The following is a 21,287-nucleotide window of genomic DNA, read 5'->3' on the forward strand; positions in this document are numbered from 1 at the left end:
GAATATTTTCTAAGACTAAGTAGTCCTAGGTTTCTGCTGTTTTTCTTCCCTTTGTGGTGTGATACATATTTGGTTAGAATGTATTATAATTGAGTGTTTTTGTGATGAAATGTGTACTTTATTTGCATTCATTCTTAAATGGTTTCTCCTCCATCTTTTCTATTGAGAATATCTGGTGAATTAAGTAAGTAGGATTCCAGTTTGAAAAAGGAATCCAGAAATGCACTGGTCTCAATCTGATTATTCTGCTACATGGCCAAATTCTACTACTGTGAATTCTAAGATGATCTAAATTGTTTTGCTCTTATAGAAATAATCAAGAATCAGATGACTTAGGAGTCTCTCATAAAATATTTTTTATTTTAAGCAATTTGACCTTATATGTAAGACATGAAGTGAATGTAAATAGGTTCTTATTCAATTCACATCCACTTGATAGTATTAAAATATCACTTAAAATGCAATTTAATAACATTAATTTTCCTTTAAATTTGCTGTGGTATAAATGCTGCTTTTAATGAACATTCATCAATTAGCTGGGATTCAGTTTCTCTATTTTGTGTAGCACTAGCCACTTAGCATTTTCTCAAAGTACTTTATAGGGTATAAAAATAGTCCCTGGTAACATTTAAGTAAAGGCAGCAGGAAACAAAAGAACATTCAAGTAGAAATTAGGTTCCCTTCCACCTCCTCCACCTCAAAGAACAATAAGCATGTGGCACAAATAGAGTTCTTCAGAAAAACTGTCTGCATAATTTTCTTTGAAGATAATCTATTTGACAGCACGAAGTTTGTGATCTTAATTGGTCTACTATTTAGTGAAGTCTTAGACACTCGATTGATGTATTTCTGAGAGAATACGTTATTTCACCAGTATGCGTGACTCACCTTCCTGCTAAAGGCTTTTAGAAATACAGATTGTGAGAGGGCACCAGTCCAATCTGGCTTCTGCAAAAAATCCAGAGTTAACTTCATCCGTAAGTTTCTAACTTCAAGTTGCCTTATTTTTTATAGTTTAAGAATTAATTTGAGGGGGGGACAGTTTACAGCAGAATTTTTAACGTAACTGTTAGATTTCAGAATCCTATTGTTTGAAGAGATCCTCTTAATGTCAACTTTATTCAGATGTGTGAAGTCTGCTTTTTAATTTCACCTGATACTCAATACATTAGGGGTGGACTTCTCTGTCTGCCCTTTCTGCATTTTTAAAGATCTTTATTTAAGGTTTAGAGTTCTTTAGGTTCAAATTCCTGTGATGTTTTATTGTGTAACTTACAGTTTCTTAGTATACAGAATTCGAATTTTCAGTATATAGTACATTTTATGGTACATTTTTGAAAAGATTTTTTTGTAATCCTTAGTTAACAAAAAATTTAACAGAAAGCAACTACTTAAATTTAGGTTGAATTCAATGTATTCAATGTTTTGGGTATGACACATCCCAAACACTGATAAAGGGGACAGGCTCTCTGCCCTTGAAAAGCCCAACCTGGGAAACAGCAGCAACTGAAACTGGGACCAGGGTTAAGGAAAGAGCCACAGGGACGAGCACTGTGATGCACTGCGGGGGAGACCAAAGAGAGGAATTCATGTTGTCAGGTGTGGGGAGATGGTCATATAAGTACAGGGGCAGCTTGATAGCATTTGGTTTCTAAGTAGTTTTAAAGGATATTCCTTCTGATTTGTGAACAGGTGCAGGAAAAAAGCCTGCACAATGTTACATATTTATAGTAGTTCTTTGTCTGTAAAAATGTTAATTGGATGAGCTATTATGAAAGCAAAAGTTCTAATTTGTATTTCTCATTAAAATTAGTACTATATTACTGTGGATCAGATGCAAATATTAAAGAAATAATACTCTGTAAAAAAGTTTTAATCTGAATAATATGTACTGAATATTAATATAAAATAAATGTGATATTGGTTCATGTTTATTTACCCAGGTCTTTTAAGAGAAACATGGTATAGTACATTAATTTCCTAAAACCATAAAGATCACAGATGGAAACTGAGTTAGCACCACCAAAAGTTTTGCTCTGCTGAGTGTTGGCCAGATTTTATGATGACATGCCTAAAAGAGCCCACCTCCAGCAAAGAGAAAGAAAACACCTTGAACTTGAATTCAGTTTCACTGAAATAATTCCACCTAAAGGGCAATTCTGACTGTGATGCCATCTATGAGCCTGACAGAAGTGCACTTGCTTTCATCTCTTGCTGTTCTTGTATTTTCTGTATTAACTGACACATTGTTAATAATCTATATGGTTACCAAATAACTAAGCAACCTTGATGCAAAAAAATGCTTATTCAGATGGTGCCTGCTAAAGCTGGATGTTTCAAAGGTTCTGTTTACTAAGACACCAGTTTTCTTCCCTAAACACTGACAACCCTGTTTTTCTGAAGCACAGACCAATGACAATAATTAGGCTCTAGGAAAGAATGTGCTTTTCAAACCTTGGGATCAATTTAAGGTTGATAACATCTTAAAAGTCCTAAAACTAAACTTAGTTCTGAAGTAAAATGTCTTGTTAATGTACACTGTATATACGGTATTTAATATTTCACGCTTTGTGGAATTAAAATTTTTTATTAAGTCACATCTTTCTAATTTAAGAGAATAGTACATAACCTTTTGCAACACTTGTCCTCACAGGCAATTCTGCCCTTTATGCTAAGTCTGGAGCCCCCAATCACTTTGTGAAGTACATACCTTTTTTTCCCTGAAGCTTGAGATCATTGGAGGCTAAGTTTCTGAACTTAGGAAAAAGAGTGAGTAGATATGTATCTGTACATGAGCACACTATACATTCACAGAAAATCCTCAGCAAAGCTGGGCACAGATATCACAAACAGTTAAGAAAAACCTAGGTGAGGGGAGGATGCCTCCTAGGGTGGAAAACTCCTAAACTTAAACCTGTCTCTAACTTATCGTAACAGCAATGGTAGCAGTGTCTAGCAGTTTCTGCATTTTACAAGACTAGATGCACTTTCTTCACAATTTGTTTCATGGCTAGACTCAAATAGGACTTTTGGCCTTATCTTGATCTTTGCATGCATGCTAAGTCACTTCAGTCATGTCCAACTCTTTGCAACCCTATGGACTGTAGCCTGCCAGGCTCCTCTGTCCATCGGGATTCTCCAGGCAAGCATACTGGAGTAGGTTGCCAAGTCCTTCTCCAGGGGATCTTCCCAACCCAGGGACTGAACCCACGTCTCTTACATCTCCTGCATTGGTAGGCAGGTTCTTTACCACTAGCACCACCTGGGAAGCTCTATCTTGATCTTTATGACAGTGCAATTTTGGGGCTGGGATTAAATTTTTCCTATACTTTTCTCAGCTATAACTGTGGCCAAAAAAACAGGTCTTCCAATTTTGTACTCCTGAGAGATGTTTGCGCATGCTCAGTCACATCCCATTCTTGGCAACTCCATGGACTATTGCCCACCAGGTTCTTCTATCCATAGACTTTTCCTGGCAAGAATACTGGAGTGGATGGCCATTTCTTCCGTCTAGGAGTGACAAAAGCAGGTGCAGTCATTTGTATACTTGTACTCAAACCTTTGAATCCCAAATCCATATGGTATCTGCAGGTCACAGGAAGGTCTGGTCAGTACAGTGACAAGCGGGCTTCTGGACCACATCTGTGATCAGTCACAGTCATGACTAATGCAGCTACAGGCGTGTATGCTCAAGTCAATCAAATATCTTCATATATAAACTACAATGCAGAGGTTCCATGTGGAACAGCCATTTGTAGTATAAAAACAGAGTATCACCTCTCCTTTAAACAGGTCAACTGAAACTCATGTTTCTATCTCCCTGATCAGAATGACTAGTTGTCCTCTGTGTAAAGCTGAGATGCACCAAATGCCAAAATAATTGGTCACTCACAATTCAATTCAGGTGAAAAACTCCACCTGAGTTTTTGATCTTTTATCCAGATGTGCCACAGCCTCATCAGTAATTTGTCTGATTTGAGTGAATTTCAGAATCACCTTTTTAGTTTCATGAGTTTTTCTCTGTACTCTTAATGTCTAGATGGTGGTTGTTGTTTTTTTTTTTCTTCTGACCCATGGAAGGATTAATAGTGAATGATAATCATTATGGCTCATTAAACTTTAAGACTTTTCTATATTTATCTGGGTGGTCTTAATCTTTTCTTCATTAAGGTGTAATTTACATACAGTAAAATCCACCCTGTTCTACAGGTGCACAGTTCTACAAATTTTAACAAACACATGATTGAGTCACCTAGGGAGTATTCATTTTTTCTTCATTGTTCTTTATACCACCTGTGTATTTTAGTTTAATATAATTTCCTGGCTAGACAAGTGAAAACTGTCACTTGCTGCAGAAATTCAAAATAAGGGCTTCTTAAATTGAACATTTAAATCAGGATAAGGAAAGACAGGGCTGCACCGCACAGCTGGGCAAACTGCAAGCCTAACGCCAGAAGTAGGCATTTGGTGAGTGGCGCCCCCTAGTGTTATTGTGCATAATTTGCATGGCTCTACATGGTGGGTCTGAAGCTAACCATCAACTGGAGAAATCTGAAAAACTGTGGTTAACAGTGAAACAGGAGACGTTCAGCATTTAAAAAAGGTGTTCTCCATTTATATGCCTTTCCTCCCAAATTTTGAAATGCTGTGATAGATGACAGGTACCACTGAGCTCATAGCATGGACTGTGTGCACATATGTAAAAGAAGGGCAGTGTGGGAAATGAGAACTGGTCCAGTAAAAAAATCTTTTTGAGATGCACTCCACTGGAACCTTTGGTCTGCATTTCAAAACCTTTTCTCTTATCTCTGCAAATGTTGTATCCTTTTCCTAAAGAACTACACCATAGGTTCTTTAGATTTTCCTCCCTACAAGGCACTTGGTACAAATGCCAGTTATCAAAAAAACTATTTTTTAAGAATTAGATACTTACCTACATATGGTTTGGACTAAGTACCATATGGCTTCCCTTACAGAAAAATGTGGCAGAGCTAAATTCGTAAGATCTCATTCCTCAAGGGCCTGTTTGGTCCGCAAGAATCTAACATGAACCTTCTCGAAACTGAGTAATAACATAGATCATACAACAGGTGACTTCAGATGACGAAGCCCTCCTTCTTGCACAAGCTTCTCCTCCACTTCCCAAGAGAGCCAGGACTGCTGTACAGAGCAGCCCTCACATAGCACTGCTGTTCCTTCAGATTTCTGACATGAAAGGACACCAAGATTTCTAGCAGCTTAAAGGAAGATCTTTTATTTCAACATTATATAAATAAACACTGGAAGAGAATTTGTCTGGGAGGAAGCAGGTTCATTGTCCAAGCTGGTTAATCAGTTGTAAAATAAATGTAAGAGAAGTATTTAGTGATGAGGCACAAAGCCCGAGGATAATATTAATAGCACTACTGCAAGCAGAAACGGTGGAGAGGAAAGGGTAGCCTGCATTCACTCAGCACTGGAAGGCACAAGAACTCTATGAGAGAATGTCTCAGCCTACTCAGAGAATGAAACTGGCTGGAAGGAAGCAAATGAAGACGGAAAAAGAACACCCTTAGAAAGTCAGTTGTTAAATCACAGTTGAAAATAAAGTAAGTTCCAGAAAATAATATACAGGCTAACCTCACTGGCTGTGCATATGAAGGAAAGAAACAAAAGGTAAGAAACTAGGAAGTATTTACTCGTATGTCCCTGGATTTATCTACTAACCCATCAGAACACTAAAAACTGAGTTTGATGCCTGATTAAAGGAACAAATGTGATTGAGACTAAAATGCCTAAGGCTTAATGGTAAAGAATCTGCTTGCTATACAGGAGACCCGGGTTTGATCCCTGGGTTGGGAAGATCCCCTGGAGAAGGAAATGGCAACCCACTCCAGTGTTCTTGCCTAGAGGATTCTATGGACAGAGGAGCCTGGTATTCTGCATTCCATGGGATTGCAAAGAGTCATACACGACTCAGCAACTAACACTTTCACTTAATGTTAAAGACTTACAAGCATCCTTAGAAATTATTGATATAAGAAGCATACTAAATGATATTTTCAAGTTACCTGCTGCTATACAGGTAAATTGGGAGCATCTTGATCAAAGCAGGATGTCAATATATTTCAGTACCTAATATATTAGGGAATGCTAGGAAGCTTCTCATTAATCTTGACTCTATAAAGTGAGACAAAATCCCAAAGAAGCTAAGTACTAAATAAATTTGAATTAAATAGTGATGCCAAATTTGAGCATAAAGTTCAGTTCAGTCGCTCAGTCATGTCCGACTCTTTGCGACCCCATGGAATGCAGCACACCAGGCTTCCCTGTCCTTCACCATCTCCTGGAGTTTGCTGAAACTCATGTCCATTGAGTCAGTGATGCCATCCAACCATCTCATCCTCTGTTGTCCCCTTCTCCTGCCTTCTGTCTTTCCCAGCATCAAAGTCTTTTCCAATGAGTCAGTTCTTTGCATCAGGTGGCCAAAGTATTGGAGTTTCAGCTTCAGCATCAGTCCTCCCAATGAATATTCAGGGCTGATTTCCTTTAGGATGGACTGGTTGGATCTCCCTGCAGTCCAAGGGACTCTCAAGAGTCTTCTCCAACACCACAGTTCAAAAGCATCAATTCTTCGGCGCTCAGCTTTCTTTATAGTCCAACTCTCACATCCATACATGACCACTGCAAAGACCATAGCCTTGACTAGAGGGACCTTTATCAGCCTAGTCAAAGCTATGTGAAAGGCTTTTAAAAGGTACACTGGTGCCACCTTTTGGCCAAATTAAATATTTATACAAATTACAACTTATGATCACATTTTAATTTCACAGAGAACTTATTAGGGACACAATTGTTTAATTCAAAGATTATATGAGTAGATTTTAGACAGTCCTGTTGCTTAATACATCTACAATTTTTAATAATCACATTTTTATCTTTGAAAAGATGGGATAAAGTTAATACAAATAGAAATTTAATTCTTGGCACCACTGACATTTTGGCTGGACAATTCTTTGTTGTGGGGGCTATAATCTGTGCTGTAGGATGTTCAGAGTACCCCTGATTTATCTACCCACTAGATGCCAGCAGCAACCTTCTTCTAGCCCACCCGGTTGTGACAAATATCTCCACACTGCTAAATGTCACCATGGTGAGGGGGGATCACCCAGTGTGATAATTAACTTTATGTGTCAACTTGACATGGCCACGGGATACCCAGAAATTTGGTCAAACATTATTATGGGCGTGTCTCTGTTTCTGAATGAGTTAACATTTAACTTAGTAGACTGAGTGAAGATTTCCTCTCTCATGTGAGGAGCCCTCGTACAATCAACTGAAGGCCTGAACTGAACAAAAAGGCTGACCCTGCTGAGAATAATGGAACTTCTGCCTATTAGCTGGGACAGTGGGCTTTTCCTGCCTTTATGAGTCTCAAGCTGCAAAGTTTGGACTGGAACTACCTCACCCGCTCCCTGGGTCTCCAGCCTGCCACCTGCAGATCTTGGGACTTGGCCTCCATATTTGCATAAGCCAATTATTTATAATCAACCAGTCAATCTCGTTCTCTCCCTTTCTCCCTCTCTCACAAACACAGACACATACACATACTCGCACAGTGTGGTTCTGTTTCTCTGGAGAACCCCAATTAATACATCCTGGCTAAAAATCGCTGTTGCAGATTCCACTACTGGAGGGATAGTAAAAAGGGAAGAGAGAAAGGAGCAAAGCAAGAAACTTCCAGGAAATTACTAGATACTACCTTTCCAGAGATACCAGCTGACAAGCACTTGATGAGGACACAACTTTTCTATTAACACAGATTATTGCTGACAAGAATTGGACCCACTGATGCATTTTTGCATCACACATCCAAAATGTTACCTGATACAGAGACTACTTACCTCAACACTAGGAAGACAACATTTGGCAGACACTGCTGTAAAATAAGAACACATTCTATAAGCTGAGCTAATAAAAAGTTTTGTTTATGATCAAGCCACATTAATTTATTTGTCATGATAAAATACATGAAATTCACTGTTTTCATTCCAAATGGAGAATACAAAACTTTCTGAAAGAATATTTCTGAAGCAAACTCACAATACATTAGGTGGAAGAGTTTAAGCATACAATATATTATTGATTTCAGTCTCTTGTATTGTATGTTACTATGTGTTAGTAGTACTTTGAAGATTTCTTCAGGGGGCCTTTTTCATTGTACAGGTTTTGGAGGTTTTTTGCCTGTGCCACATAGGTTGTGGGACCTTAGTTCCCCAACCAGGGATCAAGCCCAGGCCCTCAGCAGTGAAAGCACAGAGTCCTAAACACTGGACAACCAGGAAATTTCCCTTTTCCTTTTTTTTTTTTTTGGTTTAAATTTTTTAAGTCCAAGTTTCTTTGAAAGCATTTTAAGTTGATATTTGATTTAATCTGACTAAATGACTATTTGGCACAAAACAGAAGAGTTGATGACAGTCCATCAATTGCACTGGAACAATATCTACTAAATAATCAAGTGTGGACAGATACACACTGAAGCACAAAGGATTCTTCAGGTCTTGAAGACAAAAATCACAGTTTGTAATTCCTTACATTTAAGACGGACAGGCTAAGGACTGTATAATCTCACCAGTCTTCAGATAGTCCAACCATACACATACAGAAGTACAGCAAAGAATAATAATTTACAGATTTCATTCTTAGGAATTTAAAAAGTATAATAAAAAACCACAGAGCTACATTTAGTTTAAAACATACAAAGATACAAGTTACTTTATGAAATTTCTTCACACGGCCTAGTTTTTACCTCAATTAGACAAAAAATGGATACTTCTCAAGGATCTGAGTTACAATATCAAGAATTCACCTGTGCAAATAAACATCAATGGAATTATACATTTTCCAGACTATCTTTTCCCATGATTAATAAGTATTTCCTTCAGTTTTAAGTGAAGCCTTTTCCAATACTATTTTGATAGAACATAATACATTACTGTTATTATCCCTATTCTATTCCCTGTCTCTATCTACTTTTTAGATGATGCACATCAAAGAAATGAAAATGGTATTTTCTCAACTGCTTTTGTTCCTTTTCCTATATATAAATATGTTTGGGGGAACTTTCAATAACATTGAACTTGGAAAGTTTTCATTCCCAATAATGCCAAAGAATTACTATCTTTCTTGTTAAAGGCTAAAGAGAAATACTTAGGATTAAACTAAGGTAGAATAGGAATTCTAGCAACTCCGCTGTTTCTAGAGTATTTCTAAAAAGTAAAAATTTTGCCAATTAATTATTGAGTATTAAATAGTACATGACCGCTTCTGAAGACATTCTAGAATTTATGAGTTGGAATACTAAAGTTAAAGGTTTAGCTAAAACCATAAAAAATGCAGAATGTAATTTTCTTTATATGGTTGTTTTTTTTAAGTCTTTATTGAATTCATTACAATACAGCTTCTGTTTTTATGTTTTCGTTTCTTGACCCATGAGGTATGTGGGATCTTAACTCCCTGACCAGGGATTGAACCGGAACCCCCTGCGTTGGGAAGTGAAGTCTTAACCACTGGACCACTGGAGAAGTCCCTATATGGTTGGTTTTTATCAATAATTCTGATATAACTTACCACAATTTTAAAACAAATCCTCACAACACCCCTGTGAGGTAGGGATTGCTTTCACACACTTTACAGATGGAAAAGTGAATAATAATTCAGAGAAAGAAATAATAATTTCAAGAGATAAATCCAGAATGTTGGTTTTCTTATAAGGCAGACTGCACTTATCAGATACTGAGTTTAACAATATGCTAACAAGAACAAATACTGCAACAGTCAGTTTTCCTCCAGAAAACAACTATCTGTGGGACCTAGAAAAAAGGGAAAACTCTAAGCTGATCCAAAAAGGAAATGTCTGTTTAGTACTTGCCTGACACACTAAGGTGCACGCAGCACTTCCAGTTTTAAGAGTTTGACAATCATTATGCAGACCATACTATATGGCGAAGATAACAGCTCCATTTTATAAATGATGTAGTCAAAATTAAAGTGTTTAGCTGGAGGAACTTTTTTATACAAGGTAGATTTTCTTAGGAATCATGTCTTTAAAAATACTCAGGGCACAATATTAATTATAAAATAATTTTTAAAATATTCCTGTTGAACAAATGAAAAAGATAAAACTGGAATCATTCCCCATACCACTACTCACTGGCTCTCTGGAAGCCAGGTTTGGGGATTTTTTCCTATAAAATGGAGTATTCATTTTCCCACTTCCTAATACAGACAGAATACTATGAAGATGAAGGAAAGAACACTTGCTTTGAATTCCTAATATTAAAAAGAACCTTATGAATAAGAATAAAAATACAGTTAGCCACTCCTTTCTTAACACTCAACAAAGTAGATAAATGTCTGCTTTAAGTTAATGTTGTCTATTATGGACAGTCAGCCAAAAGCAAACTCTTGCCTCATCCAGACTCTGCCTTGAACTGCTGTCCTATCCACAACTCATATGCACACTAAATCCCATCCTTTAAGCGACACATACTTTTTGTGTCAAGGACTAATGACTGACCAAGTAGGAAAGGAAACAGAACAGAAAAATCATGAAAATTTTTATCTAAACAAGAAAAAATAAAATTTTACTTGAAGGAGGCTAGGGAATATATCCAGAATAGCCTAAGATACATGAAATCAATGTTAATATTTGTGTTCACCGTATGTGATGAAGTCATTGAGGACAGCGTAAGTTTGAATAATTGCTGAAATGATTTAAGAATATGATTATATGAAGTTCTGATACTAAAGAGCAATGCATTTGTTTTAACTACTGACTGATACAACTGACTCTCTATCAATAGCTACTTAGATTTTGTTCTTAGCACGTTAATCCTGACCCCATGAGGCTTCACATCCTTTTCTAGGACAGAAGTTCAACCACCTTAGATAATGCCCATTGGTTTTCTTCATTCACTTCTTAAGAAAAACTTACCACTTCATAATCTACCTAAACTCACTGATAACTCAGAGAAATCCTTGCACCCTTAAAATGAGATGGATTTCTCTCTGAGCTCTTTCCTGACTAAACTCAGACACTTAAGGAACTCTGATGTCAGGAACTATGAAGTGTGCAGTCATCAGGGAGATTAAAGAGTTTTTGTATGCAATTAAATTATAAGCTGTAGAAACCAAATTTATTAAATTTACTAACATACTTGTGAGAGTTAGAATTTAACAGGGGAACATACAAAAAAGACGAGGGTGTTCTAAAGCCTCTCTCTTTGGTTATTCTTGACTATCTAGTATTTAAAATTTAAATATATCAGAAACAATTTAGATCTATCCTCTGTGGTGAAGTTTGACCAGCTTTTTCCCAGCTACACACAGCAGAAGAATCTGTCATTCGGTCCATCAATTTTAATTTTTCTGGGGTTTTAGCTTTGTAAGTTTCACTATTAGAAAGGGGAATTAAGTTGACTCACAGAGGGAAGGCTGGTCATGATTTTTAAACATAGTTCTAGTACACTGACTGTATCTACTCTGCTGGTTTTATGTACCAGAAAAAAAGTGAAAACTGTGCCACTGAAAAGGTACCTTTTCAGGTTTTTGTTAGAAAATTAATGTCTGGGAGGGGGATTCAGGATGGGGAACACGTGTACACCCATGGTGGATTCATGTTGATGTATGACAAAACCAATACAATATTGCAAAGTAATTAGCCTCCAATTAAAATAAATAAATTTATATTAAAAAATAAATTCCTTAGCTAAAAAGGGGAAAAAGAAAAGGAAATTAATGTCAACTCAATCTATAAAATCTTCTGATACTATGGATAGAAAGATAATTTGTATTCTACCATTTTCCTCTTAAGCTCATATAAACCTCTTGTCATAAAAATCTCAAACTGCTCTTAATTTCTTTAAGAAAACACTAGATTAAGGTAACACCACCAGGGTGTCAGTCCACCAGATCTGTCTGAACTGCTGTCTCTAACACCGGCGGCATCTACACTTACCTACATGTATGTATCTTACTAAGTTTTTGTGTGTTTCTGACTCTTCTCCTTTTCTCTCTTTTAAATAAAATACTTTTATTGAAAATGAGGTATGCTCAATGTTAAATAAATAAAATCACATAATGGCAACCCACTTCAGTTTTCTTTCCTGGATAATCCAATGGACAGAGGAGCCTGGCAGGCTACAGTCCATGGGGTCACAGTCAGACATTCTGTGGGGTCACAAAGAATCAAACCCCAGTATCTGACTGAGTGACTGAGCATGCACACACATGCATGCAAGATGTTGCAGAACTAGCAAATAAACAGTAATTTTAAATTATTCATGATTTTAAAGTATTCATGATTTAAATTTTAAATACCCTCAAACAAATGTTTCATACATTATAACATATTTATATACTAATATAACTATTAATTTCCTATATGGCAGAAAATATTTTAAAATAATCCTCATAGGGGCTTAATTCATGTGGAACATTAACCAAAAGTGATAGTTTAGAACATTCTTTAAAAAAGATTACACTTATTTCATATTCAATTTGCTTTTACAGATTCTACAACCTGAAAAAACTTCCATACTTCCACATTGATTTCTCATTTCTAAATTGTGATTTAACTGAGGAAAAGAAAGCCCTAATTAGAAGGTTACATTTTGGCAGCAATGTATCGATATATCTTTACAATAAAAAGATGTAGTATATACAACCTTAGAACTATGGATAAATGGTAAAGAACTTGAGGAGGAAAATAATTTATGAATAAAAAACCACATGTGGATTTCCTTTTTCAGAATTGATATAAAAATTCTGAAGGAGAAACTGCTACTCAACCAGGATAGTGTCCACATTTTCTTGTGTGAGTTCTGACTCTAAGGCACAGGACGAATCTAACTGTTCTTGCGACAAACGAGAACTTTTCAGGGGAATGTCAGACCAGCTGTCACAATATGGCGGAAATCTCTGGGCTAATGCATTACCGAACCTTTGGCATCGGTTAAACCTATAAGATTTACCTTTGTGTGTGTACATGTGCTCCAGCAATTGGCTCTTTCGGAGAAACTTATGACCACAGATGGTACAGCTGATTTTTCTTTTCCTTGAAAAAGAAAAATTACAGTTTAATTCTACTGGCTCAGTGTCTTTGGAGATCAAAGACACTTGACTGATCTGCAAAGGCTCTGTGGCACCCCGGTTTGGGAGGTCGGGCTGCTGCTCATTCTCCTTGACAATAAAGGAGCTGAGCCTGCGGCATTCAAGAGCCTCGCTATTTTCATTAAGTGGATGCACTTCACCAAGGTCATTACTCTCCAGAATGGAAGCAGGGACACCAAATGGGAGGGATCCAGACACGTGGGTGTGGAGATGTTGTCTTAGATTACTACGGGAATCAAAACGTTCCCCACAGTAATGGCATAAGTGTATTTTGATACCGCTTTCGGTGAAAGTGGGGCCTGTCACCTCTGATGAAGGTGAGGGGCGGCTCTGGGAGATCACAGATTCTGGGTCACATCTCTCCTGCTTGATGGACACTGGGGGCTTCTGGTGTTCCTCCAAGGCCTGGGAGGCAGGATGGGCCCTCTGCTGGTCTGCAGTGCCATCATCCAGCCCAATAGCAAGAGAGAGCTGCAACTGGGGGTGGTCACCCTGGACAGCAGCTCTGTTTCCATTGTTATTGGAAGGAGCTTCCTTGACCTCCAGCCCTGGTTTGACAGCTGTTTTTTGGGTCGTTGAGATCTGAATGCCATATAAATTTGAGGACTGCACAGTCTCTGGTGAGAACACTTGATTCATTTCAGTTGCAATGTGAGAAAGGTAGTCGGCGTGAAGAAATCGAATCCCTTCCTCCAAACGACTATGGTCCACAATCTGTTTTGGCCCTTTCCCCGTGTACATAATGTGCAACAAATAGCTGAATATGTCAGGCTGGATGTCAGTTGGTTGTATTTTTATGCATTCACTGTTAAAAACAAAAAAACAGACCCACACAGAATGAAACAACCCAGTTGGCCTTTTAGTTAATAGCATACAGTCTTAGGCTAAAGCAGTTTCTTCCTAACTTCTAATTTGACAATCTGCCTTGATGAAACACAACAACAAAAGCTCAGATTTTCATTGTATACCAGGTTTATGGCCCAGCACCAAGTCTTCACTTATTCAATCTACTGCCTAAAGTTAAGAAACACAGATAGTCTGATTAGTTCAACATTTAGTGATTCCTAAGTGACATGCACTTAAATTGCATGCAGGAGGTAGAAAAACAAATAAAACAGATACCCTGCCCTTAAGGAACTTAACAGTCTATTGGGTATATAACCAAAAGAACTGAAATCAAGGATTCAAATGGAAATCCATAAACCAATGGCATTTTACATTAACCAAAAGCAGAAAACAACCCAACTATCCATCAATAGATGAACGGAGAAACAAAATGGAGTATATATGTATACTGGAACATTACTCAGCCATAAAAAGGAATCAGGTTCTGATATATACTACAACATGGATGAATCCTGAAAACATGCTAAATGAAATAAGCCAGATACAACAGGACAAATTTTATATGATGCCACTTGTAAGAAACATCTAGATTTGGAAAATTCAGAAACAGAAAATGGATTAGAGGTTACTGAGAACTTGAGAGTGGAGAGGATGAGGGGTTATTATGTAATGGTTAGTTTCTTTCTGGGGTGATGAAAAGTTTTAGAAATAGGTAATGGTGATAGTTACACAACACTGTGGATATGATTCATGCCCTTGAACTGTACAATTAAAAATGGTTAAAATGGCAAATTTTATGTTTATATATATTTTGCCACAACAAAAAATAATTTAAAAATTGCAAAGGGCTTATTGGAATTGGTACCATATAGAATTTAATCATACTCACCTTATTTTGGCTTCCAAATATATTAATATATCTACTCTTTAGATCACAAATGAACACAAGTGTAATTTTGAAAAGCTTTAATCTCAAGCCCAATTTTTCACATATGAATCTAGAATTCAGAAGATAGATGGAAATAATTGTGTAACAAGAAATCAGGAGACACTCTGTTAAAATTAAGATAAAGAGAACCTGAGGGAAAGGCTGGATAACAAGGAACAATGGAATCAGTTGATGGACTTACCTTCCCTGAAACGAAAGTTTGCCTCAACACATCAGAAAGCAGTCTGTATGCCAGCAATCCATTTCTTTAGTCCTGATATTTTAGGATTCCCTCTTGGGTTTCACTCTTACCTCTGACCCACTCACTGCCATGGTCTGTGGCAGGGTTGTTTTTTTTTTTTAATATCAGCACAGAGGTCTTTTAAATGAGGAATTTTAGTTACTCAGCAGAAATATCACAGAGCAGGCCAGTTACCTGTGCATCTCCTGAATTGAGCTTAGCATGGTGCCTGGTACACAACAGGTGCTTCAAGAGCTAACCAACTCACTGCTCTCAAACGAGGCTGATGTGAAAGCAGCATTCCTAATCAAGTTTCTACACTGACACTTAAGTTGGAGAGGAAACTTGTGTGACAAAAAAGGCTACCCATGACCTGTCCCTGACTCTAATCTCTCCCCTTTTTATCATATATACCAATCATTCTGATTTACTCCATTTTTTGAATGTGCTAGCCTGGTTCATATCTGCATATGTTTTCTTGCATTTTTTTCCTCTGCCTACAATTGCAATTATTGGCATTCCTCTATAACATCTGAAAAACTCCTCCTGATCCTTTAAGATTCAGAACCTCTGTAAAACCTGTTCTAATCCTCCCAAAATAAGGCTGACACTCCAGTCTACTTTGTGCAGCACTTCGACTATACACATCACACAATTAATAGTAGCAGCTAACGGTGCAAAGCTCTGTTCCAAACATTTTAGTATTATTAATCCATTTATTTTTCTCAACATCATGAAGTGGATATACTATTCTAGTGTCTTACAGAGAAGGAAACTGAGGCACAAAGAGATCAATTACACTGCAATTATTTTCCTTACATGCATTACCTCTCTCTCAGACTATAAATGTCTATTTTCTATTTTTGGCCAAGCCACCTGGCCCATGATCTTAGTTCCCTGACCAGAGATCGAACCTGCGCCCCCTGCAGGGGAAGCACAGCGTCTTAACCACTGGACTGCCAGAGAAATGCCAAATGAAAAGTCTTCTAAAAAAGCATGGTGTTCCATCACTTTTAACCTAAGATGCATTAAAGCTATTTTTTACCAAAAGCTCAGAATCTGGATACCATTTTATACCCCTCTACCTATCATGTTGAGTTAATCTAAATTTTTTAAAAATATTTGAAACAAATGACTTTTGAATTACAATATGGAATATCGGCCCTCCCTCTGTGGGGACGGCGCCACTCGACCCAGGGTCGGATTCGGTGGCACGGCCACAGAAACTGGGGCTGAGGACACCGCTGCCCGCAGAGAGGCAGAGCCCAGAGAGGAAAGAAGGGTGGAACGGACTCTGCTGCCCACCGGCAAGGCTCCTCTGCCGGCACCAGGTGGGTGGAGTTATGACACTGAAATCTTGCTATGAAAATATTAAGGAACAGAAATCAACTAAACTTAGTAACTAAGAGCACAGATTTGCATTTGAGTTTCATTTATTATTTTCATTTATTAGCTGTCCATCCTAGATGGACAAGTTACTTAATAACTCAATCACAGTTTTTCTCTAAAAAAAAGTATGGATAACGGTAGAATTTACATTAGATAAATGCTTAGTGGTTGGTTATGGGATTAAACAAATAAATAAACTTGTTTTATTGTTTTCATTCTTATCTTCCACCATGGATCCTATACAGAGCTTAATTACAGATGTGTAAAAAAATGATAATTTTTTATTATTTCCTAAGGTGATCCCATAAAAAAGAATACCCAAAAATGATGTTATAATAAAGCTTAGCTATATCATGGTATTAAAAATTCTTCTGATTTACAAAAGCACCTCCTTACCTTGTTTGGTGAATAAATATCATCTTGAAATAGTTAGAAAAAGCAGCAAGCACTGCTCTGTGGGCTTTGAAGTAGACGTCTCCAATAGCAACGGTGCAATCACACAGAAAACCAAATTCTCGCTGCATGTTCAGCTGCTGCAGAAGAACAAGGCTATGGCTAGCTGTGTCCATTGTGGCTCTGAGAAAAAGGACAGTATAGTTGGTTTTTTTTATTTACCAAATTGTTCACACAAACCTACAGAGGACAGGGAGACCTAAATCTAAATGAAATTACTCAAGTTTTCAATACTGTTAATCTAACCCTGAACTTAGCTAACATTAAATTATGATAACTGATATCAACTGTACTGAACAGGTAACACATGGCCTTTTTAAAATCTGGTAAGAAAGTTACTTGCTGTGGGTGCAAAGATGTGAAAGAGGAAGTTTGTCCTTTTCTTATCTATGTGACCACAGTGTTCTAGTCCTCAGTTTCCTCACTGGCAAAAATGGGAATGAGGTACGGATCTTTGCCTCAGGGCCAGATGAGATAAGTTACGTGAAAAGCACCTTGTAAAGGAAACTACTGTTCAAATGTCGACTCTAAATAACATTACAGTGTGTCCTGGCTAGGCAAGAGCTGTCCCTGCTCCTTAGGGATCCTCTGCGTACTCAGGGGAACTGGCCACCTAACTATCATATAAAGTTTGAGAAACTTATCAGTCACAGAAGCCCTTAAAATAGATGTCAAGCCACATGGGGCTTGGAGCCCAGTGGGAAAGAACCTAAGCCCTGACCTTAACTGGACTCAGACACATACAAGCATGGAGGTTTCCAAAGAAGTAGAATACTGGATGGGACCACTGGTCTCAGGGGGAAAAAAAATCATGCCTTGGGAAGAACATGCAAAAGAATTGTGGTGGAGAAGCCTAGTGTGAGCAGAGCAGCAAGAACATGTGAGGGCACCCTGGAAGCCGGAGGCTCTGCCATCCTCTCCGTCCACCTTCTCCACCTCAACTCTGCAGAGCCCTAGTGCTTCAAAGAGAAGGCAGCTGTAGTACAAAGGGCATCACTGGGGTCTGGGAGAACCTTCCCTAAAAGAGCAGGTCCTAAAAAAAGAATGGGAGAAGGCAATGGCACCCCACTCCAGTACTCTTGCTTGGAAAATCCCATGGACGGAGGAGCCTGTTAGGCTGCAATCCATGGGGTCGCTAAGAGTCGGACTCGACTGAGCGACTTCACTTTCACTTTTCACTTTCATGCACTGGAGAAGGAAATGGCAGCCCACTCCAGTGTTCTTGCCTGGAGAATCCCAGGGACGGGGGAGCCTGGTGGGCTGCCATCTATGGGGTCGCACAGAGTCGGACACGACTGAAGTGACTTAGCATAGCATAAAAAAAGAACGAAGCTTTCTCACTAACCAGACAGATCAAAGTCTTAAGGAGGTCAGTGATAAGAGTGGGGGGTTAGCTGTCTGGAGACTGGCAGTAGCTTGGGCTGCAAAATGCTGAGTGATGGATAATAAAAATCATCAACAGTTTATAATGTTTCCTGTGTGTCAGGAATTTTTCACTCATTTAATTTTCAATACAATTTTGTGAGAAAGGAAATAATCAATCCATTTTACAGGTGAGGAAACAATCAGCACAGAGAGTTGACTGACCCAAGATCATGTTGCTAGTGAGATGCAGAGCTGGGGATTCAAACCTGGGCACTGGACTCCAGACCCCCAGGGTCCTCCCTCTCCACCTCCCAGAAAAAGACACAACCCACCAACTGAAGGAGCAGAGGGAACAGTCATCAAGTACCCTGGGAAGTCTCAGAGGAATACCTGGAAAGAAGAATCAGGGAGAAACCCAGATTCCTGCTACTTAAGCAAATGTGACACAGCAAAATAAACATTTAAAACTGGTAAAGACAAAAGCAATTACTGATAAAAAGTTAGAGCTATTTTTGTTAAAACCACGTATTTAATGTACTACTATGGAATAATCTCCAATACATATTAAGTTAAAAAGGAGCAAAATGTAAAATTGTGTAGAGAAGACTACTATTTATGAAAAAGTGGTAGAGTGGTTATTTTATTTTTAAAGGTGGGATAAGAATTTATGCATAAATATATTCTTGTTTATGTACACATGTCTGGAAAGGTTCAAAGAAACCTCTGCCAGGAAAACTAGAGAACAGGGAGTTAAGGGTGGGGTGGGGCGGGGGGGGGGGGGTGGGGAGGGGGGGGGGAACTATCATGTTTGAATATGCAGAAGTATTTCAAACAGATAAGTAGATAAAGAGCACAATGTAACAAGCACCCACCTCCCATCCACCTGGCCCCAGGCATAGAGAGTAAACAATCACAAACAGGGAAGAAAACCACTGCATCTCTGCCTCAGTCTATCCCCTACCACCCCCAACTCCTTGCCTCCAAAGGCAGCCACCATCTTGATTTAGTGTTTATGACTCTCCTGTACATCATCATAGTTCTACTGCATATGTATATATCCCTTGAAAGTGAAAGTGAAGTCGTTCAGTCATGTCCTATTCTTTGTGACTGCATGGACTGTAGCCTACCAGGCTCCTCCATCCACGGGATTTTCCAGGCAAGAATACTGGAGTGGGTTACCATTTCCTTCTCCAGGAGATCTTCCCAACCCAGGGATTGAACCCGGGTTTCCTGCATTGTAGGCAGACACTTTACCATCTGAGCCACCAGGGAAGTCCCATATATCCCTTAAGAAGGTTTTTATATGAATAGTATTATACTTTAAGAATCCTAAAACATCTTTTAACTCTATATTCACATACTACTTTAAAAAATTCTAATTCAAACATAATAGCTTCCCCCTGGTCCTCCCTCGAGTAACAGAACAAAACCCATATCCCTTTCTATCTCATTTTAAAAGCTTTTAAGCAGAAATAAAATAAGAAATTAAGATAACAGAAACTACAGTGACCTGAGCCTATCCTCTAAAAACATAATAAAAAATCCAAGTTGTGGGTATTGTTCCAAAAGGCCAATTAATCAAGTCATTATTTATTGTATTTACCACATTTCCCTGATTCTAAAATACCACCAATTTATAAGGAGATTAAAAAACCAAATTAAAACTCTATATTGGATATTTCAATATGTGAAAAACGTAGATTCAATAAAATAGTTAAGGTTGAAGTACTTTAAACCAGTCTTACAAACTGTCTCCAAAACACATGCCTTGGATCGAAAACATTTTCAACAGTTCTCTCTCTCTCTCTATATATATATATATACATATATACATATATATACATATGGTGTATATAAATAGTGCATTAGTATAGTGAACTATTGAACCATGTAGAAATGAAAATAGCACACACTAAAAAGCCACATATATAAAAATGTGTGGTTAATGGTCTATGAGTAACAGTTAAATTCACTCATCAAACAAATACTTTGTGAAGAGAAATTTAATAAAGGAAAGTATTTGAAAGCATGCACCATACAAGGCACAGGGACAGAAAAAAATTACAATGATGTTGCAGTCAATAAGCTAACAGGGGAGACAAAACATAAAAAAGAGCAATTATGACATGAAGCAAAAGTGGTAAGTGCCATAAGAGCAATTGGACAGCAGGAGGGGGAGATAAATGACAGGAAACCCAATGAGAAATAAACCATTTGAACTGGATTTAGATGAAAATGGAGGTGAACATAGCATTCCAGGCAGGAAAAAAACCAGAATGAGTAAAATCATGATCATTAGGCCTGAGAATCAAGACTGCTCTACTAGCAACAAATATAAAAGATTAACAAAGAAAAGGCATGGAGCAATAAAGATCAGCAAGTAGTCTTTTGTAACATCCAAATAATGGCAGTGGGAATGAAGAAAGGAATACAAGAAGATATACCAGATGGAGAACTGACAAGCATCAGCAGAGAATTGGATGTGGTCAGTCACAGAGAAGATCAAATCAAAAGTGAGTTTCAGAATTCCAGCTTGGGCAACTGGAAGAATTCATTCCTTCCTCAGGATCCTTTTTGCAGAGTAACTGCCATGTGCAAGGTGTTGATATACAGGTAGTATAGCAGAATGCCAGAGAGGCACGGAAACTGGCTTGGTGAGAGAGAAGCTTCATTTTGGATACAGTGAGTTTGAGGTGTCACCCTAGGACAACTGAGTAGAAATGTTTAGTTACCAGTGGAGATACAGGCAGCACTGGAGAGGAGGTCCTCCAAAATAACTGGGTTGAAGTCACCAGGAATGGATGGGATTACCAAGTAAAAAATATGAAAAAAGTAGAAATGAATCCTTGAGAAACATGGATACAGCTAGACAGATGAAGAGAAGTAAGAAACTATATTGTTATTGAGGGAGGT

General features: G+C 38.0%; 1 protein-coding gene across 8 annotated transcripts in view; it reads right to left on the bottom strand.

The window, feature by feature from the left end:
- The window catches only part of ZBTB25 (zinc finger and BTB domain containing 25), a 34,489-nt gene that overhangs the window by 4,449 nt on the left and 8,753 nt on the right, over positions 1-21,287 (bottom strand). Inside the window, exons 2-6 of one of the 8 annotated variants that reach the window (XM_061429124.1) lie at positions 16,953-17,132; positions 13,014-13,957; positions 7,884-7,918; positions 2,711-2,756; positions 889-948 (exon numbers count right to left, since the gene is read on the bottom strand). In XM_061429124.1, coding sequence (XP_061285108.1) covers positions 896-948; positions 2,711-2,756; positions 7,884-7,918; positions 13,014-13,957; positions 16,953-17,132 — 1,258 coding nt within the window. In that variant the 3' untranslated portion in view covers positions 889-895. Of the gene's footprint in view, positions 1-888; positions 949-1,384; positions 3,511-5,331; positions 6,664-7,883; positions 7,919-7,954; positions 13,958-16,952; positions 17,133-21,287 lie in introns of those variants that run through there. The other 7 variants (XR_009738775.1, XM_061429125.1, XM_061429129.1 and 4 more) reach the window with 7 other exon arrangements.

This window comes from Bos javanicus, chromosome 10 (assembly GCF_032452875.1).
Source record: "Bos javanicus breed banteng chromosome 10, ARS-OSU_banteng_1.0, whole genome shotgun sequence".
In the NCBI taxonomy this organism is placed as follows: Eukaryota; Metazoa; Chordata; class Mammalia; order Artiodactyla; family Bovidae; genus Bos; species Bos javanicus.